Raw genomic sequence first — 21406 nt, forward strand, 5'->3', positions numbered from 1 at the left:
ATGTTTCCAAACAGACTTTTTTTACTTAAAAAAGGAGGAGAGAGTTTGATTGCTCTTATGTTCGTCTTATATCTGAAAAAGTGTTTGTTTTTTTAAAAAAAGAGGAAGGAAGGAAGAGAGCTCTACTTGCAATAAAACAAGGCAAGGTGGCAGTTTCAGGGCACCATTAAAGTATGGGACAGCCCATGTGATGTAGCAGTTAAGAGTACTGGACTAGGACCTGGGAGACAAGGGTTTAAATCCCCACTCAGCTATGGAGCTCGCTGGGTGACCTTGGGGCAATCACATTCTCTCAGCCCATCCTACCTCATAGGGTTGCTGTGGGAATTAAATGAGGGGAAAGAGCCATGTACAACACCTTAGCTCTTTGGAGAAAAAGGTGGGATATAAATGAAATAACTAAATAAATACTGTGAAGTTATTCTGCACATGCCTCGTTAGGAAAGATTTTATGGGGGTGGGAGTCTGTGCTCTCCTGCAACTCCCATTCATTCCAATGGGGTGTGAGAAGGAGAATGTCCCAGAAGATTGTGTGTGTGTGTGTGTGTGTGTGTGTGTGTGTGTGTGATGCCATTTAGATTTTCCATCTCAGGACCTGAAACACTGGCTGACCCAGGTGGGGTGGAAGGGCAGAGAAAGAGGATAGATAGCTCAGAAGGGTTTGAGCTCCAAACAAAAGAGGGTGGGTATTTTTTTAAAAAAAAGAGGGCTATCCTCTACTGAAATTGCTCCCCACAATTCCCGCCCTCCTCCCCCTCAACCCAGCAAAGCAGACGCATCAGGAGATTTCAATAGCCGGCCAACCACCCCCCCACCACCCCACCAATCCGTACAGCATGAGACCCCTTCTGTTCTCTCCCTCGGCTCACTTAACCCCTCCCCCCAACCGCTCCACCTCGAAGGGGAGGCCCCACAGCAAGGTTGTAAGAGACAAGAGGGAGAGAGAGAGAGAGAGCACACTGTTCGGAGGAGGCAGAGAAAAGAATAGGGATCAGCAACCACGGCTTTCATCTCACTTTGTATCCCCAGGAAACTGTTCCCAAGGATTAGGCCAGCCGCCATGGATATTCATTCATCACTCACTCCTTTCTTTCAGGGGTGGGGTGACCTTGCTGCTCCCACAGAGATCCAGGATGGGCTTAGCTGATTAGGCACCGTAGCAAAGTTCAGAGGCAGGCTTTTCCTCAACCGAGTGCCCTCCAGCTGTTTTGGAATACAAATCCCATCAGCCCCAACCAGTCAACTAAGACTGATGGGAGTTGTAGTTCCGAACAGCTGGAGGGCACCCAGTTGGAGGCTGGTATAGAGGGAGGGGAGATGGCCTGCCCCCCCCCGAAATACCCTACTCTGCATACATACCCCGATAGGACTAGCTTTATTACAACCCAATCCTACAGCAACCTCAGTGATTTAGGTGAGGATTACTTCCAAGTAGTAGACCATCATATCCTCTTCCCAAACTAACAGAGACTTTTGAAAGACTAACCCATTTAGCACAGCACAACTTGCGTGGCCTGCTTCATTGTATCAAGTCTTTTTAACGGGTTAAAAAGAAAGAAAAAAATAATGAAAACTTGTGCCGAACTTTCAGGATAAACTTTCATTACACTTTTAAGGAACACAGGGCACATGCATTCGGGAGAGAGAGGAGATTCCTGGACACAGTAAAGGGAACGATCCCCAGAAGAAAGGAGGGCAGTGATCAACTTTCCTGCAACTCCCCCAGGCAGCCTCAAGGAAAGGTCTCCCTTTGGAATGCCTTCTGTTCACCTTGGATACTGAACTCTACCAGAAATTGGATTAAAACGGCACACACTGTGACATTAGTCGCTGGCAAAGTTCTCTTTCGTAAGCCCCTCGCCCCAAAATGAAGGGGGACTGAATAGGTTCCCCTTTGTTTCTGTGGGTTTTGAGCAGAATTGTTCCTTTAAAAGTCATGCCCTGCAAAGGGGGGGGGGGAAAACGTTGTTTCCTCTAGGCAGAGTTCTAACCTTGAGCCCCATATCTCAGATTTCAACCACAGGAAAAATGACTTAAAAGTATCCTCAAGAAAAGACTCCCAGCCACTGCAATCCAACACCAAAATGTGTATCCACATTCACAAACACCACCACCCCCCGCCCTGAAAAACTAAGAGTGAAAAACTAACAGTTGTGGGTTCAAGCCCAACATTGAGCAAAAGACACATGCGATGGAGAGGGTTGGACTAGATGGTGCTATGGTTCCCCTTTCAACTCTACATTTCTATGATGCTATACTAAGATGCACTACAGGTCTCACAAACTGTTCAAAAGAGCACTCAACCCAGTTCTGGGCGACAACGGTTCAAATCAAAGATAAAGAACTACGCAACTTTTAGAAGTAATCTGAAGGCAGCCCCGTATCAGGAAGTTTTCAATGCTTGCCATTTTATTATGTTTTTATATGTGCTAGAAGCTGCCCAGAGTGGCTGGGGAAACCAGCCAGATGGGTAGGATATAAATAGCAATAAAATAATAATAATAATAATAATAATTATTATTATTATTATTATTATTCAACTTGAACAAAGACCTTTAGCTGAGCAAGCATTTTAAGTCCCTATTTAGGCCCCCAAAATTGGGGGGTCCAACTATTTGGGGTCCAGTCATTTTAAGGACTAGAGGTAGAAAACCCAATCTGAAAATCCAAATTTGGAAAGTTGGGAGGGGATTTGATTTGGGTATTCTCATCTGGATTGTCCACCTCAGGGCCCCAAATCTACTTGGACTAAAACAGTAGTTGGATCCGGACTCAGCTCTCTGTTATTAGACAACCAAAGAGCCACCATATGTTGGGAATAGGAATGGAACAGCTGCGCTGGCTGTTGATCACTTCTATAGCCCACCCCCCTCCCCGCCATCCTTCCTAGTTCTTTGCTTCCAGACCTGCTACTTTCCTCTGCACACACCCCAGGGCAAGTCTTCTTGCTTGCTGAACATGCAAATAGGCTTGAGGGGAGGGTGGCGATTGGTTAAATATGTCAGAAAGTCATTTATGTAGTTCCTAGGAGGAGGGGCATTTGCCAAGGGGGTAGGGTGACTCCCAGGTGAAAGGTTGCAGATTCCCCAAACATACTCTTCCCGCCTCAGTTTTCTGGTGGTACCTCTCCCAACCACAACGGCAAAGGGACACAAAAGAGATAACTTTTAAACATTTAGGTAAATTAAGTGTACAAGATCCCCAATTTCACAACAGAGAGAGAGAGAAGTCCCCAAAACACCTGTTGATCATCAAAAAGACCCCCACTTTAAAACAAATACTTATCAAAGTTCACCACTGAACTTTGGGACTTGGCAATCACGGAGAAACTAACGTGCCTCCTTAAGCTGCTCAGAAACACGAAGGCAACAGACTAATTCTCAACAACTTTGGAATGACTTTATTTCTTACATTAAATCAGGAAGATGGTGAGAGACAAGTCCCAGCCCAGACAGACACAGATGCACATGAAAGGTTCATTCTGATTTGTAACAGGAGTTAGGAGATGCTACTTTTAAAAATAGTCCCCAAGGTGACCTAAATGTTAGAGAAACGCAAAAGATATATACTCTAGAAATCCTTCTCCTCACCTGCACCTGGGATTTGAAATTATCATGCATCGCTATATATAGCTATGCTGTTTAGATGTATTTATTGCTGCATATGTTATTTTGGAAAATTACTGGTTTCTTATAATAAAAAAAGCCTTCACTACTGCAAAGAACATTGTGTTGTAAAGCCATGTCTCCATTTGAGACCCAGAACATGAGCCCCAGGGCCACATCCATGGAATGTTTGAAAACTGTGTCTCTGACCATATGCAGAGTGACTCTCCCTCTTTAACAGAGACACTGACATCTTCTTCCAATACCCAGAATTAATGGGGAGGGAGCCCTGAGACATCATAGCTGGCATTCCACACAGCCTTGGACCAAAAGAGCTTAATTTTATTTTTATTTTGCAAGCGAGAAGGGGATCTGCCAGTCAACCACTCAGGTCCCAGATATTGGGGGAAGAAGATGCAGCTTGAAAGGGTTAGGCCAAGGTGGAAAATCCAAAATCAAAATAAAATACCCCCTCCCAAAAAAACAAAAACAAAAAACCCAGTCACTTTCTGATGCCTAATGAAGATCCAAAATAATAGGCCTAATCTTCAGGGAGAAATCAAGCATCCTTCAGTATATCTTAGGTTCAGCAAAAGCTCCAGCAGCACCCCATGGGCCAAGCCAGACAAAAGGCCTAGGGTCTGCCCTCACCCCACCACTGAAGCACTAGACTTTCCTCCAAAATATCCAACCAGCATCACACAGGCATTCAGCCTGCCCCAGTACAATACTTTTCAATTCATTACCTCCCTAGAACTGTTCTGCAAAGAGAACTTTGCTGAGTTAAAAAGTTTTGAAAAACACAACCCCTAAGCCAAGAAACACATCAGGTCCTTGCGCAGACTAGAGAAGTCATTGGTTTCACTGCCTGCTTCAAAACCCAATAGCCAGACAGGATCAATATAGCTCTAGTCAATAGTTGATAGGTCGCTGGCTATTGCACACACACACACACACACACAGAGAGAGAGAGAGCGCTCTGGAGATGGGAGAAGGAGACTCACCGTCTTGGAGTCCAGTTCGTGTCTAGATTGGGCCAGTACCTTGTCTACACCAGCTTGGTCCATGAAAGTGACAAACCCGAATCCTCTGGACCAGGGCGAGGAGGTGGGAAGGAGAGAGAAAGAGACCGAAAGGAAGTTGGTTAGAAAGAATGGATCTGGTACTGGAGGGATTGCAGGTGGGGGGGAGCGAGGGGGGGCATCTCACCTGGATCGCTTTGTCAGCGGGTCCCTCATGACCAGGCACTCTTTCACCTCGCCAAACTGGCTAAAATACTCCCGCAAGCCTTCTGCAAAGCACAAGAGAAGGACACAAATGGGTCCCCTAGGCAGGTGGCGGCACTGTGGGGGGGGGGTGTCTCCGGGTGATGCCTCTTTCCTCCCCACAGCTTACAGAAAAGAGGGAGGGGGCTATTCGACCTCTGCTGGCAAAGAGTGGGGTAGATCCTACAACACTTGGAGGTGGAGAGAGAAGAGAAAGAGGGGCATGCTCGAGGGGAAGCTCCCCCCCCCAACAGAGAGGGAGAGAGGGAGTGTGGGGGGGAACCCTTGCAAACGAGTCCGAACAGCGCCCCTTACCCAAAGCTATTCACAAAGACCCACATGGGAGAAGCCCGCTCCCCCCACCCCCGCCATGAAAAGGCGCATCTAAGTTCTGTACATCGCAGAGAAGATTTGGGGAGGGGCAGGAGAAAAGGCGTCAGAGGAGTTGGGAAAGTTTGGGTTGCAGGTGCGGCTCGGCCAGAACCGAACCCAGAAGACCCCCGGCCCCCGGCCCAGTAACTCTCTCCCTACCCCCCCCATCCGCCCCAATACTCCCCATGCCGGGCCGCTACCGCCGCCTTGCTCTCACCTTGCGTGGTTTGCCAGCTCAATCCCCCGATGAACATTTTGCTAACGAGAGAGGGAAGAAAACACAAAAAGAGAGAGAGAGAGACACGGGGTTTTAAATCAGCACGCGAGAGCAACAAGACGGCCATAAAAGTTAAGCGTTTCGTATTCGGAGAGGAGGGAAAGCCCCCCGATCAAGGGCGGCGCGGGCGCAGGGGGAGAGGACGGGAGGCAGCCTGAGGGACCCCCGGAACTCCTCCGTCCATGGCGGGCGGCGAGCGTGGCGTTGGGGAGAAAGGGGGGGGCGTGTGTGCGCCGCCTCCAGAGCGCTCGGGATGGCGGATCGGGGCGGCGGCAGCGGCGCCAGGGCGCCCCGGGGATGCAGCGGGCGCGAGTGGGCTGCCCGGCTCGGCGGAGGCGTGGATGGAGGAGGCGAGCGCGCGGGGGAATCGGCCATGTTGGCGGCTCCCCGCAGCCAGGCAGAGGAGAGAGCCTGCCCCGGCCGCCGCTGCCGCCAGCAATCGGGCATGGCGGGGAGGCTGCCGGCCGGCCGAGAGCGTCGGCGTCGGAGCAGGAGGAGGAGGCAGCGTCGGAGGCGAGGGTGGGCCGGGCCGAGTACCAGGGGTCGTGGGGGGAGTCCGGGGAGGCGAGGCCGGGCTGGCTGGCTTCTGTCTCCATTCGGACCTCTTCTCCCTGCGAGGCGCAGCGCCACACTCCCGGGGCAGCTGAGCGTTGGAAAAGGGGCCGGACGGCCAGGCCATGCTGCCCCCTCCCCCGACCCCTCTCAGCCGGGCGGGGAGGAGGAGGTGGAGATGATGATGGGGAAGGAGGAGGAGGAGGCCGGGCAACGGCAGCAGCAGCAGCAGCAGCGCCGGGGACAACCTGCCCGGCTCCTCCCACCCGCGGCAGCCGGCGTGAGCATAAAAGCCGGCCCGCCGCCGGGCAGCGCGCTCAGGGCGGCGGCAAAGGCGGCGCGCAACACGGCTGTGCGCTCAGGGCGCCCGGGGCCGGCGAGGGAGAAGGCCTCGCCGGGGAACAAAGGCGGGCGGGGGACCGGCGCCGGGTCCACCTTGGCCTCTCAGGCGGGTCCGGAGGCCGGGCGATGCCGGCGGGGCTTTTGTCCTGCTCTACCTGCTGAAGGCGGCCACGGAGGAGGCGGCGGCGGCGTCCATGGTCAAGGGCGCCGGGCGGAGGACGGGGCCGCCCTCCTCCCTCCGCTGCCTGGGCCCACCTGGCGCCTCATGCCTCGCTCGCCCCGCCGCTGGAGCCCAGCTTGGCGGCAGGAGCGGGGGAGCCCACGCAGGAAAGGGTTAAAGCCCATCTAGCCGGCAACAATAAACAGCATGTGACATGGCGGGGGACCGGCGCGCTTGAGGGAAGAGGAGGAGGGTGGCCGGCCGGCTCGCTCGCTCGCTCGTGGGGCAGCTGCGGGGTTCGCCCGATAGGCTAGCTTACTGGCCGCCTCAGCGCCCTGGCGACCCTCAGCGCCCAAGTTGCCCCCTCAGGCGCGGCCTTTTCGCTCGCTCGGCCCGCCTCAGAGAGGCGCGCGGGATGGAGCTTCTCTCGCGCGAGGGCCTCGGGAAGGACGGGAACGTGGTGCCTTTGAGGGGGGGGGTGAGAGAGGGAGAAGGTGCCATTTTGGTTTGGGGAGCCGCGAATGAGTGGGCAGTGCATCCCCCCCTCCCCGGAAAGTGGTCCTGTCCGGAACCTCGTTGGACCAAGCGGGCCGGACCTTGAGAAGGGAAAAGTGGGGGAGTTCCTTTTGCCACTTTTAACCATCTCGGTCCAGGGCACAAGTCTCCTCTGGGTGGGTGATCTCCACATGGCGCTGGGCTCCCAACTCCACAAACTTCAGAACCCCACAGGATGGCCACCTCGACTGGGCCTGCTGGGAGTTTGGGTCCCACAGCATTTGGGGGGTCTCAGCCCGCCCCCATTGCTGGGATTTATACACCAGGTGCAGAGAAGTTTTGCCCCTGCGCCTTTTGTTGGAAACACAGCTCCCATCATCCCTGGCCATTGGTCCAGCTGATGGAGTTGTAGTCCTGCAACATCTTCAGGAGCCCACAGATCCCCACATGCCTGATTTACATGCAGGGCTCCAGGTTGTGCGGCTTCAGGCCAAGTAAGAGATGTCAGCGTGGTGTGAAACTAGAACCTGGGAGACCAGGATCTGAATGAAGCTCATTGAGTGTGACCTTGGGGGCCAGTCACTGACTCCACAGGGTGGTTGTGAGGATTAAGTGAGGAGGGGGAGCTCCATGTACGCCACCTTGAACTCCTTGGAGGAAAAGGTTGGATATAAATGCAATAAATATAAGTTCCCCACCTGGGAATCTATACCATCAGAAAAAAGGAAGAACTTTCCCGTACTCCCATAATCACTTGCCCAGCTAACAATGGAGTGCTTGGAGCTTTCAGCCCTCCCACCTTGCAGTCTGAAATGGTGCAGTTTATAGGACCCTCCAATCACCTTTGTGTGTAGCTCAGTGTGGAAGTAGGTAATTAAATTGGTGTGCATGAGGATTCTGGCAAAAGTATCTGCCTCTTTTTTTTATTAAAAAAAAACACTTAAGTTTCTACTGAGCCATGTGCATTGCTTGTGCTATATACATGATAAAAAAATGAGTCCTTGTTTCTTATTCTGCTTGGAATTGTTCCTTTGGTCAGTTGCCTCCTGGACAACTTATCCAGGTGGGCAGGTAAACATGCTTTCTTTGAGTTCAGTCCACATCTGTGCCGTCAATGATATCAGTAGCATCATACTATAAGTAGTATTCAAGCATTTCTATGTTGTATTCACAGAAAATCTTTTGGGGTGATGTACAGTAGTTTTAAAATACATTGAAAGCAAATAAAATAAATTCAACTGGTAAATCAGAGTGTGTATCCTAGTTACCCGATGGAATGAAGAGCTAGTAAAATCCAGGGAGCCAATTGCAAAAGGCGCTGGAATGTCCTGCATTGGCACATGCCTATGTTCATAAGGGAGGGGATTCCACAGCAAAGCACCACTGCAGGAAAGACTCATGTCCCTTACAAAGAGTAAAACGAGCCTCTTGGCAGATCTGTGTTATCTCCAGACTCCCCTAAAGATGCACAAATCTTCCATGTTGGGGTGTTTGCATCCTAAAACACGGATGAGAAGGTCCAGGTTGCTGAATACGGCCCTCCGAAGATTTCTATCTGGCCCTCAGAACTCTTCCCTGAGCCACACTCTTTACTGGCCCTGCTTTGCACCTTGCAGTGTTTTACCCTGTCTGGGATATGTCCTTGAATCCTGATGGTGCTGCATGTTTGCCTGAGTGGAGGGACAGAGAGGGGTTGTGATGTACGAAACTAGCCTACTGTACAAAGGTAACATTTGCATTTATTGCTCCGTCCTCTTTTGCATCTGGCTCCACCCACTACTGGCATGCAGCCCCTGGGAGGTTGCCCAGAAGTCTGGAACACAGCTCTAGCAAGAAACTCCTATGGGAATTGAACCTGCAACCTTGACATTATCAGCACCAAGCTCTAACCAGTGAACTACCCACTTTAGGATACCATTTTCCTCCACAAAAGAGTAGTATTCACTGTGTTTGAACACAAGAAGATCATGCCAGAGTCTCACCTAGTCCAGCGGCCAACTAGATGCCTGTGGGAGGTCCAAAAGGAGGGCCAAAGTACAAGAGCATTCTACTTCCTGTTTCTAGGAAGTCTCCCTCCATTTTCCTTTTGTGTCATGTCTTTTTTATTTAGATTGTAGGCCTCAGGACAGGGACAGCTTTTGTTTATTTGTCTTAGCGATTTATAATTGCTTCAAGACTTTTTTGTTTTTTTTTAAAAAAAAGAAATTCTCCAAATAAATGGCTGCCTTTTTACAGTAGCCTCAAACAAATTGCCGCCTAAGGCAAACCTCATCTTACCTAATGGCAGAGCCAGCCCGGCTTCCAGTCCCCGTCCTGCAGGAAGCAGTCTGCAGAAACAGAGCAAGCTAACAGGCTAAGACCCAATCCAGATGCTTAGACAGAAATACATGCCCCAAATCCCTCTCTAAGCAGCTCAGGGTGACAGCCTTGCTTCCCCGTGGCTTTGCAAAGGTATTTTCTTTGCACCAACCACCTGACAGGTCAATCTGCATCTCCTAATTGAGACGGACACCTTCCTGAGGAAAGATAACCCTGAGAGGAGAGAAGGGACTTTGTTTCAGGAGAACCTTATTCCGCCCAAGGGCTGCAGCCCCTTGAGGGCAATCTTTTGGGGAACACACACCAGTGGGGTGCAGGGCCTGGGGCAACACTGGGTAGTACCATTATTGTACATTTCTTCCTTTGTACAGTATAGTAGTTGCTACACACAAGAACATAAGAAAAGCCTGCTGGATCAGGCCAAAGGGGACTTGTCTAGTCCAACAACCTGTTCTCACAGCGGCCGACCAGCAAGCGGAACATGAGCACGAGCAATCTCCCCTCCTGCAGTTTCCAACGACTGGTATCCGGAAGAATTGTTGCCTCTGACCATGGAGGCAGAGCATAGCAACCATAATAGAATCACAGAATGGCAGAGTTGGAAGGGACCCTGAGAATCATCTCTAGCCCAACCCCCTGCAATGCAGGAATATGCAACTGCCCCATACGGGGATCGAACCTGCAACCTTGGCGTTAATCGCCGCCATGCTCTAACTAACTGAGCTATCTAAGTTCATTGATTCGTCCAATCTCCTTTTTTTTTAAAGGTAAAGGGCCCCCTGACCATTAGGTCCAGTCATAACCGACTCTGGGGTTGCAGCGCTCATCTCGCTTTATTGGCCGAGGGAGCCGGCATACAGGACTAAGCCGCTTCTGGCGAACCTAAGCAGCGCACAGAAACGTTGTTTACCTTCCTGCCGGAGCGGTACCTATTTGTCTACTTGCACTTTGACGTGCTTTCGAACTGCTAGGTGGGCAGGAGGTGGGACCGATCAACGGGAGCTCACCCCGTCGCGGGGATTCGAACCGCCAACCTTCTGGTCGGCAAGTCCTAGGCTCTGTAGTTTAACCCACAGCACCACCCACGTCACACGTCCAATCTCCTTTTGAAGCCATCAAGGCTAGTGGCTATCTCTGCCCCCAAGTTCCATACTTCTAACTATGCTGCATGAAGATAGATAAATAAATTGATCAATCTGCCCAGCACAAAAATGGGCCTTTGCTCACATCCAAACCCATATCTTTAAACCACTTTAGCAGTCATGACTCCCACTACAAAGAATCATGGGGACTGTAGTTTAAGGGTGCTGACCTCGCAGACCAAAAATTAGGGAAGCCGCCCAGAGTGGCTGGGGAAACCCAGCCAGATGGGCGGGGTATAACTATATTATTATTATTATTATTATTATTATTATTATTATTATTATTATTATATCAGCAATCTCAACAACCTACAGTTCCCAGAATTCTCCAGGATGGCTAAAGCAATTTTAAATGTATGGTATGGATGTGACACTTGTTTTCCGGATATTGTAGGAGGTGTGAAATAAATTCTATTTGTTCATTAAAAAAATAAAAGAACTCATAAGCTCATGAAAATAACCGGAATCAAAAACAAATGTGTAATACCTTCATTAGGACCAACTGAACCTTCGCAGCATCACAAGGAAGCTTTCAGTTTTATCAGGAATCTTCAATCTAGAAGATATTAGTTCTGGTGAACTCAAAAGCTTGCTCATTTTTTTATGACGTTCCTTTTTGCTCCTAATTAAGGCATTACGTTACTGCCACTCTTTCTTAGGAAACAAAGGATCTTTTCAGCATGTTTTTTGTCTTTGGAGCCCCTCATCGAACACACGAGAACCAATATAGCTTTGAAGAATAAACACACCGGAACCAATAGAGCTCTGAAAAATAAACAAGTGTGCACTTAACTCTCAGTCTTGCTAATTTTAATTGCACTCCTGTCCCCCTGCCCCAATTAGTTCAACTTTTCCTCCTGGCCCGGTAATCATTACTGGATGGCAGAGGATGCCTTAGACGTTCACCTTCAGGCACCAGAATGTCAGTAGCATTAACCCTGATTCAGCATCTACAGCCTGATGACTAGTAAACCACTTACTTGTACTGTAATTGCCCCCTAGAAATCCGTTCTGAAAGGGGATATGGTTTATCAAAGGGAAAAGGATGAACCCTTGGAGGCGAAGGCAGTATGCCTCCGAATGCCAGTTGTTGGGAATCAAAAGTTGAGAGAGCGCTGTTGCTCTCAGGTTCTGCTTGCATGCTTGCTCTAGACATCTGATTGGCCATTTTGAGAATGGGATGCTGGAATAAAATTACCTTATTTTTTTCTCTATAAGACTCACTTTTTCCCTCCTAAAAAGTAAGGGGAAATGTGTGTGTGTCTTATGGAGCGAATGCAGGCTGCGCAGCTATCCCAGAAGCCAGAACAGCAAGAGGGATTGCTGCTTTCACTGCACAGCAATCCCTCTTGCTGTTCTGGTTTCTGAGATTCAGAATATTTTTTTTATTGTTTTCCTCCTCCAAAAACTAGGTGCGTCTTGTGTTCTGGTGCATCTTATAGAGTGAAAAATACGGTAGACCCCTTTGGCCTGATCCAAAAGGACTCTTCTTATGTTCTTATAGAACCTCCAAGTCCAAAGGCATTCTATCTAGGTTCCTATGTTCTTAGGGGCATATTGGTCTAAGTGGGAACAGAATGCCTTTGGGCCTGATCCAGCAGCCCGTCTCTTCTGTTAACCCCTTCCTTCCTGTTCGGTCCAGGTCTTTCTGTCTCCGAGGCCAGGAATGCCGTCGGGCGATTTGGTTTTTTTATTTATTTACCGCTTATTTACCAAAATCGGCTTACAAGCATTAAAAAAAAACAACACACCAACTGTGCAAGCATGAAAATTACAACCATCCATAATTAAAACGCACAATAAAGCAATCCCATTAAAACGTTAACATTTAAACATCCATAATTAAAATATGCAATAAAACAGTCCCATTAAAACAACACGGTAATTAAAACAAGGAGACTCGTCTGACATGGTCGTCGGCTAACTAGGGAGCAAAGTTCCAGATTCGAGGAACCGTCGGGGAGAGGGCTTCCTTGGCATCTGGGGGAGCAGGGTCCCAGATGTAATTTTCCCTGAGGTCAGACCCGGAACTCTCCTCTTAAGGACTGGCATTTGTGTAGCGATGGAGGCCCTTTTCCCCACACGGAAGGGATTGGGGGCATCAATTTCGTCCCACTGATGAGAAACATAACACACCAATGAGCACACACACACGCACACACACACATTCACTCACTCCTCAAGGAAGCACACAGGAGGCAAAGGTCAATGTGTTCCACAAGGGGCTGCTACGCTTTGGATAGCGGAAATGCCCAAGTACAGAGTTTGCTTCTGTTCCCTTCAAACCGAGGACTTATCCAGGGAGCCCTCAGGTGCAGGAGAGTGTCAGCTCAGCCCTCCTGAAGCACATGAGAATGGCCACTGCCAATCAGCCCAAGATCTGCAACTTCCCTCTGTGGGAAGGTTGCAGCCTCCGGGACTTTTTAGTTTAGAGAGAAGGAGAGCAACAGGCAGCATGGTGGAATACTGTGAAATTGTGCATGGCATAAGGAAAGCAGATAAAGGTTTTTCTCCCTCTTTCATAAATCAAACTCTCCCAAGTGCCCCTATTTCCCAGGGACGACCCTAGATTTACAGCTGTCCTGGTTTCTGATTTGATCCATAGAATCATAGAATCATAGAATCATAGAGTTGGAAGAGACCACAAGGGCCATCGAGTCCAACCCCCTGCCAAGCAGGAAACACCATCAGAGCACTCCTGACATATGGTTGTCAAGCCTCTGCTTAAAGACCTCCAAAGTAGGAGACTCCACCACACTCCTTGGCAGCAAATTCCACTGTCGAACAGCTCTTACTGTCAGGAAGTTCTTCCTAATGTTTAGGTGGAATCTTCTTTCTTGTAGTTTGGATCCATTGCTCCGTGTCCGCTTCTCTGGAGCAGTAGAAAACAACCTTTCTCCCTCCTCTATGTGACATCCTTTTATATATTTGAACATGGCTATCATATCACCCCTTAACCTCCTCTTCTCCAGGCTAAACATGCCCAGCTCCCTTAGCCGTTCCTCATAAGGCATCGTTTCCAGGCCTTTGACCATTTTGGTTGCCCTCTTCTGGACACGTTCCAGTTTGTCAGTGTCCTTCTTGAATTGTGGTGCCCAGAACTGGACACAGTACTCCAGGTGTGGTCTGACCAGAGCAGAATACAGTGGCACTATTACTTCCCTTGATCTAGATGCTATACTCCTATTGATGCAGCCCAGAATTGCATTGGCTTTTTTAGCTGCCGCGTCACACTGTTGGCTCATGTCAAGTTTGTGGTCAACCAAGACTCCTAGATCCTTTTCACATGTACTGCTCTCAAGCCAGGTGTCACCCATCTTGTATTTGTGCCTCTCAATTTTTTTGCCCAAGTGCAATACTTTACATTTCTCCCTGTTAAAATTCATCTTGTTTGTTTTTGCCCAGTTCTCTAATCTGTCAAGGTCGTTTTGAAGTGTGATCCTGTCCTCTGGGGTGTTAGCCACCCCTCCCAGTTTGGTGTCATCTGCAAATTTGATCAGGATGCCCTTGAGTCCATCATCCAAGTCGTTGATAAAGATGTTGAATAAGACCGGGCCCAAGACAGAACCCTGTGGCACCCCACTAGTCACTCTTCTCCAGGATGAAGAGGAACCATTGATGAGCACCCTTTGGGTTCGGTCAGTCAGCCAGTTACAAATCCACTGAGTGGTAGCATAGTCAAGACCGCATTTTACCAGCTTCTTTACAAGAATATCATGGGGCACCTTGTCAAATGCTTTGCTGAAATCAAGGTAGGCTACATCCACTGTGTTCCCTTCATCTACCAGGCTTGTAATTCTGTCAAAAAACGAGATCAGGTTAGTCTGACATGACTTATTTTTCAGAAATCCATGCTGACTATTGGTGATCACAGCATTCCTTTCTAGGTGCTCACAGACTGTTTGCTTAATGATCTGCTCCAGAATCTTCCCTGCTATTGATGTCAGACTGACTGGGCGGTAATTATTTGGGTCCTCTCTTTTCCCCTTTTTGAAAATAGGAACAACATTTGCCCTCCTCCAGTCTGCCGGGACTTCGCCTGTTCTCCAGGAATTCTCAAAGATGACTGCCAGTGGTTCTGAGATCACATCTGCCAGTTCTTTTAATACTCTTGGATGCAGTTCATCTGGCCCTGGAGACTTGAATACATCTAATCTAGCCAAATATTCTTGTACTATCTCCTTAGTTATTCTGGGCTGTGTTTCCTTTGCTGAATCATTTGCTTCAAATTCTTCAGGTCGGGCATTGTCTTCTTTATCGGAGAAGACTGAGGCAAAGAAGGCATTGAGGAGTTCAGCCCTTTCTGTGTCCCCTGTTTGCATTTCACCATCTTCTCCTCTGAGTGACCCCACTGTTTCTTTGTTCTTCCTTTTGCTACGAACATACCCATAAAAGCCTTTTTTGTTGCTTTTAACCTCTCTAGCAAGCCTGAGTTCATTCTGTGCTTTAGCTTTTCTGACTTTGTGTCTACACGTGCTGGCTATTTGTTTGAATTCCTCTTTGGTGGTTTCCCCCCTTTTCCATTTTTTGTACACATCCTTTTTTAATCTTAATTCAGTTAAAAGTTCTTTAGATAGCCACCCTGGTTTCTTTAGGCACCTTCCATGTTTTCGTCTCATTGGTATTGCCTGACGTTGTGCTTTTACTATCTCCGTCTTAACAAACTCCCAGCCATCATCAACTCCCTTTCATTTTAGTATTGCTGTCCATGGGATCTCACCCAGCACTTCCCTAAGTTTTATGAAGTCGGCTTTCTTAAAGTCAAGAAATTGAGTCCTAGTATGCTTGGCTGCTACTGTCCGCTGTATAGTAAACTTCAGAAGAGCATGATCACTCGCACCTAATGATCCTTCCACATCTACCCCACTAACCAGGTCATCAACATTGGTTAGGACCAGGTCTAAAATGGCTGTTCCTCTTGTTGCTTCTCCCACTTTCTGGACAATGAAGTTGTCTGCAAGGCCAGTGAGGAATCTGTTTGACCTTATGCTCTTGGCTGAGTTTGACGTCCAACAAATATCCGGGTAATTGAAGTCCCCCATTACTACTATCTCCCTTCCTTTTGCATGCTTGGCCATTTGTTCCAGGAAGGCATCATCTATGTCCTCCGTTTGGCTTGGGGATCTATAGTAAACTCCCACAATGAGGTCTCTGTTATTCTTCTCTCCCTTAATTTTGACCCAAATGCTCTCACTTTGGCTTTGAGGTTCTAAATCTTGGATCTCTTCACAGGTATACACACCCCTGACATATAACGCCACTCCTCCTCCTTTCTTGTCTGGTCTGTTTCTCTGAAATAGATTGTATCCCTCCATTATTACATTCCAATCGTGGGACTTATCCCACCAGGTTTCAGTGATGCCTATTATGTCATATTTAGTTTGCTGTACCAAGAGCTCAAGCTCATCTTGTTTATTTCCCATGCTTTGCGCATTAGTGTACAGACATTGAAGTCCATTAATCATTCCCCCGTGTCTCTTATTTAAGGATTTTTTCCTCCCTCCACTAGGTCCGCGTGCTGTTTGCTCCATTTGGTCTATGACATTTGGATGATCATCTTCATTAATTGATAGACTCCTACCTTCAGGAGCACTGTCTCCCTCCCCCACATTAGTCAGTTTAAAGCCCTCCTGATGAGGTTTCTGAGATTTTTGGCAAAAACATTTCTCCCAACCGTTGTGAGGTGCAGCCCATCACTTGCCAGAAGTCCATCTTCAAGAAACTGCAGTCCGTGATCTAAGAATCCAAACCGTTCCTGTTTACACCATTTGCGAAGCCAGCTGTTCACTTCCACTATTTTCCCCTCTCTCCCTGGGCCACGTCGTTCAACTGGGAGGACAGATGAGATGACAATTTGTGCATTTAGTTGCTTCAATTTCCTGCCGAGAGCCTCGTAGTCTCTTTTGATCTTCTGGAGGCTATTGCTTGCAGTGTCATTGGTTCCCACATGAACCAAGAGGAAGGGGTATTCGTCAGTGGGTTTTATGATTCCTTGCAGTCGTTCAGTTACATCTTGGATCTTAGCCCCGGGGAGACAGCACACTTCCCGAGACATCTTGTCAGGCCCACAGATCACTGCTTCTGTTCCCCTCAGTAGGGAATCCCCTATCACCACTACACGCCTCCTCTTGGGTTTGGTCGGGGTTCTTCCGTGAGCTGTCCGTTCCAAGGTCGCCTGCACATTCCCTGAGGACTGACTTTGCTGCTCGTCTTCATATACCTGATCGACTGTAATGAGGGAGAGATCCTCAAATGGAGTCTGCTCTTCGTCTTCCATGCTAGGGGAGAGGACCTCAAAGCGATTGTGTATTTCTAAACAATCAGAGTGAACCCTGGGCCTCCTACTTCTTTGAGTCACGTTTCTCCATATATCTGGCTCCTGTGTTGTAATGTCCTGTAATGTCCTGCTTTTCCTTAAGACATCCCTATTTTCATCAGAGAAATGTTGAAGGGTATGGAGTTATCCGACCCCACTAAGCCATCTGAAGACAGCCGCATATAGCGAAGTTTTTTTAAAAAATAAAAATATTCTGTTATGTTTTGATATATGTTGGAAGCTGCCCAAAGTGGCTGGGGCAACCCAGTCAAATGGGCGGGATATAAATAGTATAATAATTGAATAGGACGTTCCTATTTTCATCGGAGAAATGTTGGAGGGTATGGAACATGTGGACATCCAAGGAAGCTGAATGTTGGAAGACTCAGGACAGGTAAAAAGGACTGCTTCACACTGTACATAGCTAAACTAGGTAACTGGCTCCCATAGAAGCCAGTGATGGCCACTCACCTGGATGGCTATAGTCAGGGATGCTGGGAGTTGTAGCACTGTGTGGGGAGAACTACAGTTCCCAGATTCTACAGGGGTGGGGAGTCATTTGCTTTAAATGTGTGTCAGATGCGCTTTAAATGTGCGGCTTGGATCTGCCAAATGTTACAGGATTTCAGCACGAAGTTACGGAACGTGCACCAACTGGAAACAAAGCCATGACACATGGAGGAGGGTCATGCAGTTATCAAGGGTTACTGGGGAAATGTTGTTGTTGTTGTTGTTGTTGTTGTTGTTGTTGTTGTTGTTAATACCCTGCCCATCTGGCTGGGTTTCCCCAGCCACTCTGGGCAGTTCCCAACAGAATACAGTCATATCTCGGGTTGAAGTAGCTTTGGGATAAGTATTTTTGGGTCGCGCGCTGCGGTGACTCAGAAGTAACAGAGTGTGTTACTTCCGGGTTTTGCCACTCACGCATGCGCAGATGGTCAAAATGACGTCACGCTCATGCACAGAAGCGGCGAATCGTGACCCGCGCACACGGGGACGCGGGTTGCGTTCGCTTCTGGTTGCGAACAGGGCTCCGGAACAGATCCCGTTCGCATCTAGAAGTACCACCTGCATTAAAAACATGATAAAACATCCAACATTAAAAACTTCCCTAAACAGGGCTGCCTTCAGATGTCTTCTGAAAATCAGTTAGTTGTTTATTTCCTTGACATCAGATAGGAGCGCGTTCCACAGGGCGGGCGCCACTACCAAGAAGGCCCTCTGCCTGGTTCCCTGTAACCTCACTTCTCGCAGGGAGGGAACTGCCAGAAGGCCCTCGGATCTGGACCCCGGTGTCCGGGCTGAGCGATGGGGGTGGAACGATGGAAGATTGGACAGTTTCATGAAGGATAAATCTACATTGGCTTGGCTCAGCCTCTGCTTCTGAATACCAGGTGCTGCCCTGATCCAGCTGCTCTCCTTATGGGCACCTTGTGTGGCCAGAACCAGCCGCCTTTAAGTTTTGCAAGGCAGCTTCCAGCTCAGCCTCTGGGGCTCCTGCCACTGCTGGCCATCCCCCAAGCTTGCATATGGCCACTTGGGATGGGGAGGGAGAAACTCAGCACAGGGGGATGGTGGTAGGGTTTGTTGTTTTTTTTTTTTGAGGGGGGGTCCATTCGGGCAGGGAGCCCGGCCTGGGAACTCAGAGGAGAGCAAGCGAGAAAAGGAGAGTGGAGTGGAAGTGATTTGAATGGGAACAAACCCCCAGCTTGCTGAATAACAGCTTTCATCCCTGCCTGGAGAAGTCTTTTGTCAGGCCAGCCCCTGCCAAGGACAAAAGCCCCCCACTTGAATTCATGGAGTTTTAATTGGTTCTCAGGTGGGGGAGGAGAGGGGGCACAGCCAAGCCGGATTCCTTAAAGGCACACACACACACCAACACACACAAACCCCCAAAGAGATTGGGCCTCCTTGAACTCTCGCCCCAGAAGATTAAGAATCACACACTGCACCGTGGTGAACTTTTGGAAACAGTTCCTGAAACCGTGGCTTTCTCAACAAGCTCTGCCTGCAGACTTTTTCTGGCCAATCCTGTTTGTCTCTATATCTGTGCTGTAAAAAAAACCACACCAAATAGCCCCCCTCCTATCTTCTTCAGATCAAGCTGTTTTGCCTCCCTTGAACCAGCCTGAGAGGGCTGCCAAGGTTTCTTGGTAACTGGTGCTGCTTTAGCTACTCAGAACATGAATGCTGGGTACACTGGCTTAAAACACAGCAAAGTCTTTCTTTTTTCTCAATTGGGATTGAAGCTGGTTTGGGGCAGGAGAGAGAGAACACATCAAAAAGAAGCATTTTGTAAGAGAAGGCAGGGAAGATAAGGATCTATCCACATCTTTCCTGGAAGTGTTTTCAATGTGCTTTTATTGTTTTATGTGATAGGAATTTTGTTTACAACATTTAACATAAGAAAGTATGAGAAGGTGGCTGGATCAGGCCCATCTAGCCCAGCACCCTGTCCTCGTGTCCTCGCAGTGGGGAACCCGCAAGCAGCACCCAAGCACCCTATTAATGTCCCCCGCTGTGGCTTCCCGCAACTTGTGTTCAGAAGCATTTGCTTCCTCCATAGCAGAGCTGAGCTATTGTGGCCAGTAGCCATCGGCAGCCCTCTCCTCCTCTTTTATAGCCATCCAAATTGGTGGCCACCATCGCCTCTTGTGGGAGGGAGTTCCATAGGTCAACTCACTCTGCACCGTGTCAATAAATCCTCTGTGTTATCGGTCCTGACTCTTCCAACATTCAGCTTCAGCGGACGTCCGCGAGTTCTAGGGTGTTACATTTGCCTCCCTGGGCTCTTTCGGGAGGAAGGGCGGGATATAAATTTAATAAATAAATGAATAAAATTGTGGCAAAGGTTGCCCACACAGCGTGTCCCAAATCAGCGTCGGGAGCACCCTGGATGCAAAGTTAAACGGGAGTGTGAACATAGATAAAGTTCCAGTTATGGGAGATAGCATCTCAGCTGTTAAATCTCTGCACCTCTTGCTGCTGTTTAAAAGGCAAAAACTCTCTCTGTGTGTGGAGCGGGAGAAGGATTTGGTAACCCCAGTTAGTACACTCAAAAGGCCTGGGAGTCCAGGCCAAAACAAGCAAACAAGCAAACAAAAACAGAAACAAGCCTTGCTAACTGAGAGAGGAAGTAAAAGGAAAGGCACAAAACTTGGAGTCTCGAAAGTTTACCTTGCTTGAACTGTTGGCTTTGAAGACATCATACCTCATCACTTAACACTTTCTTTGCAAACAGTACTTTCTCTGCCCCCACCCTCCAAAGCAAAGACTTGCTTATCCTAAGACTCCCCAACCAACCCGGTTTTGCTGGGCTCTGTGTAGCCCATGATTTCTGGGCAACATGGCCCACATGGAGCTCAAGGAGATTTAGGAATGTCAGAAGAAGCTGATGGATCAGGCCACTGAGTGGCCCATTTAGTTCAGCATCCCGTTCTCGCAGTAGCCAATCAGAAGCCTCTTCTGGGTTATAGATGGTACACAACACCAGTGCAGTTAGGGGAAATGTACAAAACTAGTTCAAATATATGTTGGAAGTGTAAGGAAAAGGAAGGGACATTTTATCATATGTGGTGGGATTGTAATGTAATTTTAAAAAATTGGGAAATGATATACAATGAATTGAAGAAAATGTTCCATTTGACATTTTTTTAAAAACCCGAGACATTTTTGTTGGGGATTGTAGGGAAAGACCTGCCAAAAAAGCTGAAAAACATCTTCATGTATGCGACAACGGCCATGAGAGTTCTGGTAGCACAAGGATGGAAGACTGAAGAAACCTCAACTAAAGAATCATGACAAGAAATATTGACGGACTATGCAGAACTGGCAAAACTGACATATAAGCTACGGGACAAGGATAACTGTGACTTTAAGGATGAATGGGAACCCTTCACAAAGTATCTGAAGATGCAACAAAGCGAACTGGACTCCCTGGCAGGTTTTGAATAAAGATTCACAAACTTTTTATTGATAATAATCAGCTAAATAGTTTGAGGATCTATACAACTTTGTAACATGCAAAAAACAGCAGTCTCAGAGAAACCAAAGACTGGAAGTGAGGGAAGTCAGAGGGGTGGGGGCGGGGGGGGTTGTGTGGGAGGGTGGGGGGAAATGGGGGGGAAACAAGGATGATATGTTTTTGGATAATATGTCTTGTTTTAATTTTGATTAAAAAATTAGAAAAAAGAAGCCTCTTCTGGGAAATCGACAAGCAGTGACTGAGCGCAACAGCACTCCCCCCTCCTGCAACTTCCAGCAACCAGTATCCAGAAGCATCACTGCTTCCAGCCAAGGAGGCACAGTATATAGAATAATAGAATTGTAGAGTTGGAAGTGACCCCAAGGGTCATCTAGTCCAACCCCCTGCAATGCAGGAATCTTTTGCCCAACATGGGGCTCGAACCCACAACCCTGAGATTAAGAGGTCCATGCTCTACCCACTGAGCTACCCCATCTGTTAATAATGGCTAGTAGCCATTGGTAGCCTTTTCCTCCCTGAATTGGTGCAATCCTCTTTTAATGAGTTAGTTCGATGATGTCATGCTCACCTTCTTCC

General features: G+C 48.4%; 1 protein-coding gene and 1 long non-coding RNA gene across 6 annotated transcripts in view; one reads left to right on the plus strand and one right to left on the minus strand.

Moving 5' to 3' along the window:
* Positions 1-6936, minus strand: part of MSI1 (musashi RNA binding protein 1) — a 56255-nt gene extending 49319 nt beyond the window's left edge. The window contains exons 1-4 of one of the 5 annotated variants that reach the window (XM_082203380.1): positions 6569-6936; positions 5460-5500; positions 4815-4896; positions 4610-4694 (exon numbers count right to left, since the gene is read on the minus strand). In XM_082203380.1, the coding sequence (XP_082059506.1) occupies positions 4610-4694; positions 4815-4896; positions 5460-5500; positions 6569-6609 (249 nt within the window). In that variant the 5' untranslated portion in view covers positions 6610-6936. Of the gene's footprint in view, positions 1-4609; positions 4695-4814; positions 4897-5459; positions 5501-6056; positions 6259-6568 lie in introns of those variants that run through there. The other 4 variants (XM_082203381.1, XM_082203378.1, XM_082203382.1 and 1 more) reach the window with 4 other exon arrangements.
* Positions 1-21406, plus strand: part of LOC309521212 — a 254515-nt gene that overhangs the window by 189966 nt on the left and 43143 nt on the right. The gene's annotated exons all lie outside the window — the stretch shown is intronic.

Source organism: Podarcis vaucheri (genome assembly GCF_965113315.1).
Source record: "Podarcis vaucheri genome assembly, chromosome: 16".
In the NCBI taxonomy this organism is placed as follows: domain Eukaryota; kingdom Metazoa; phylum Chordata; class Lepidosauria; order Squamata; family Lacertidae; genus Podarcis; species Podarcis vaucheri.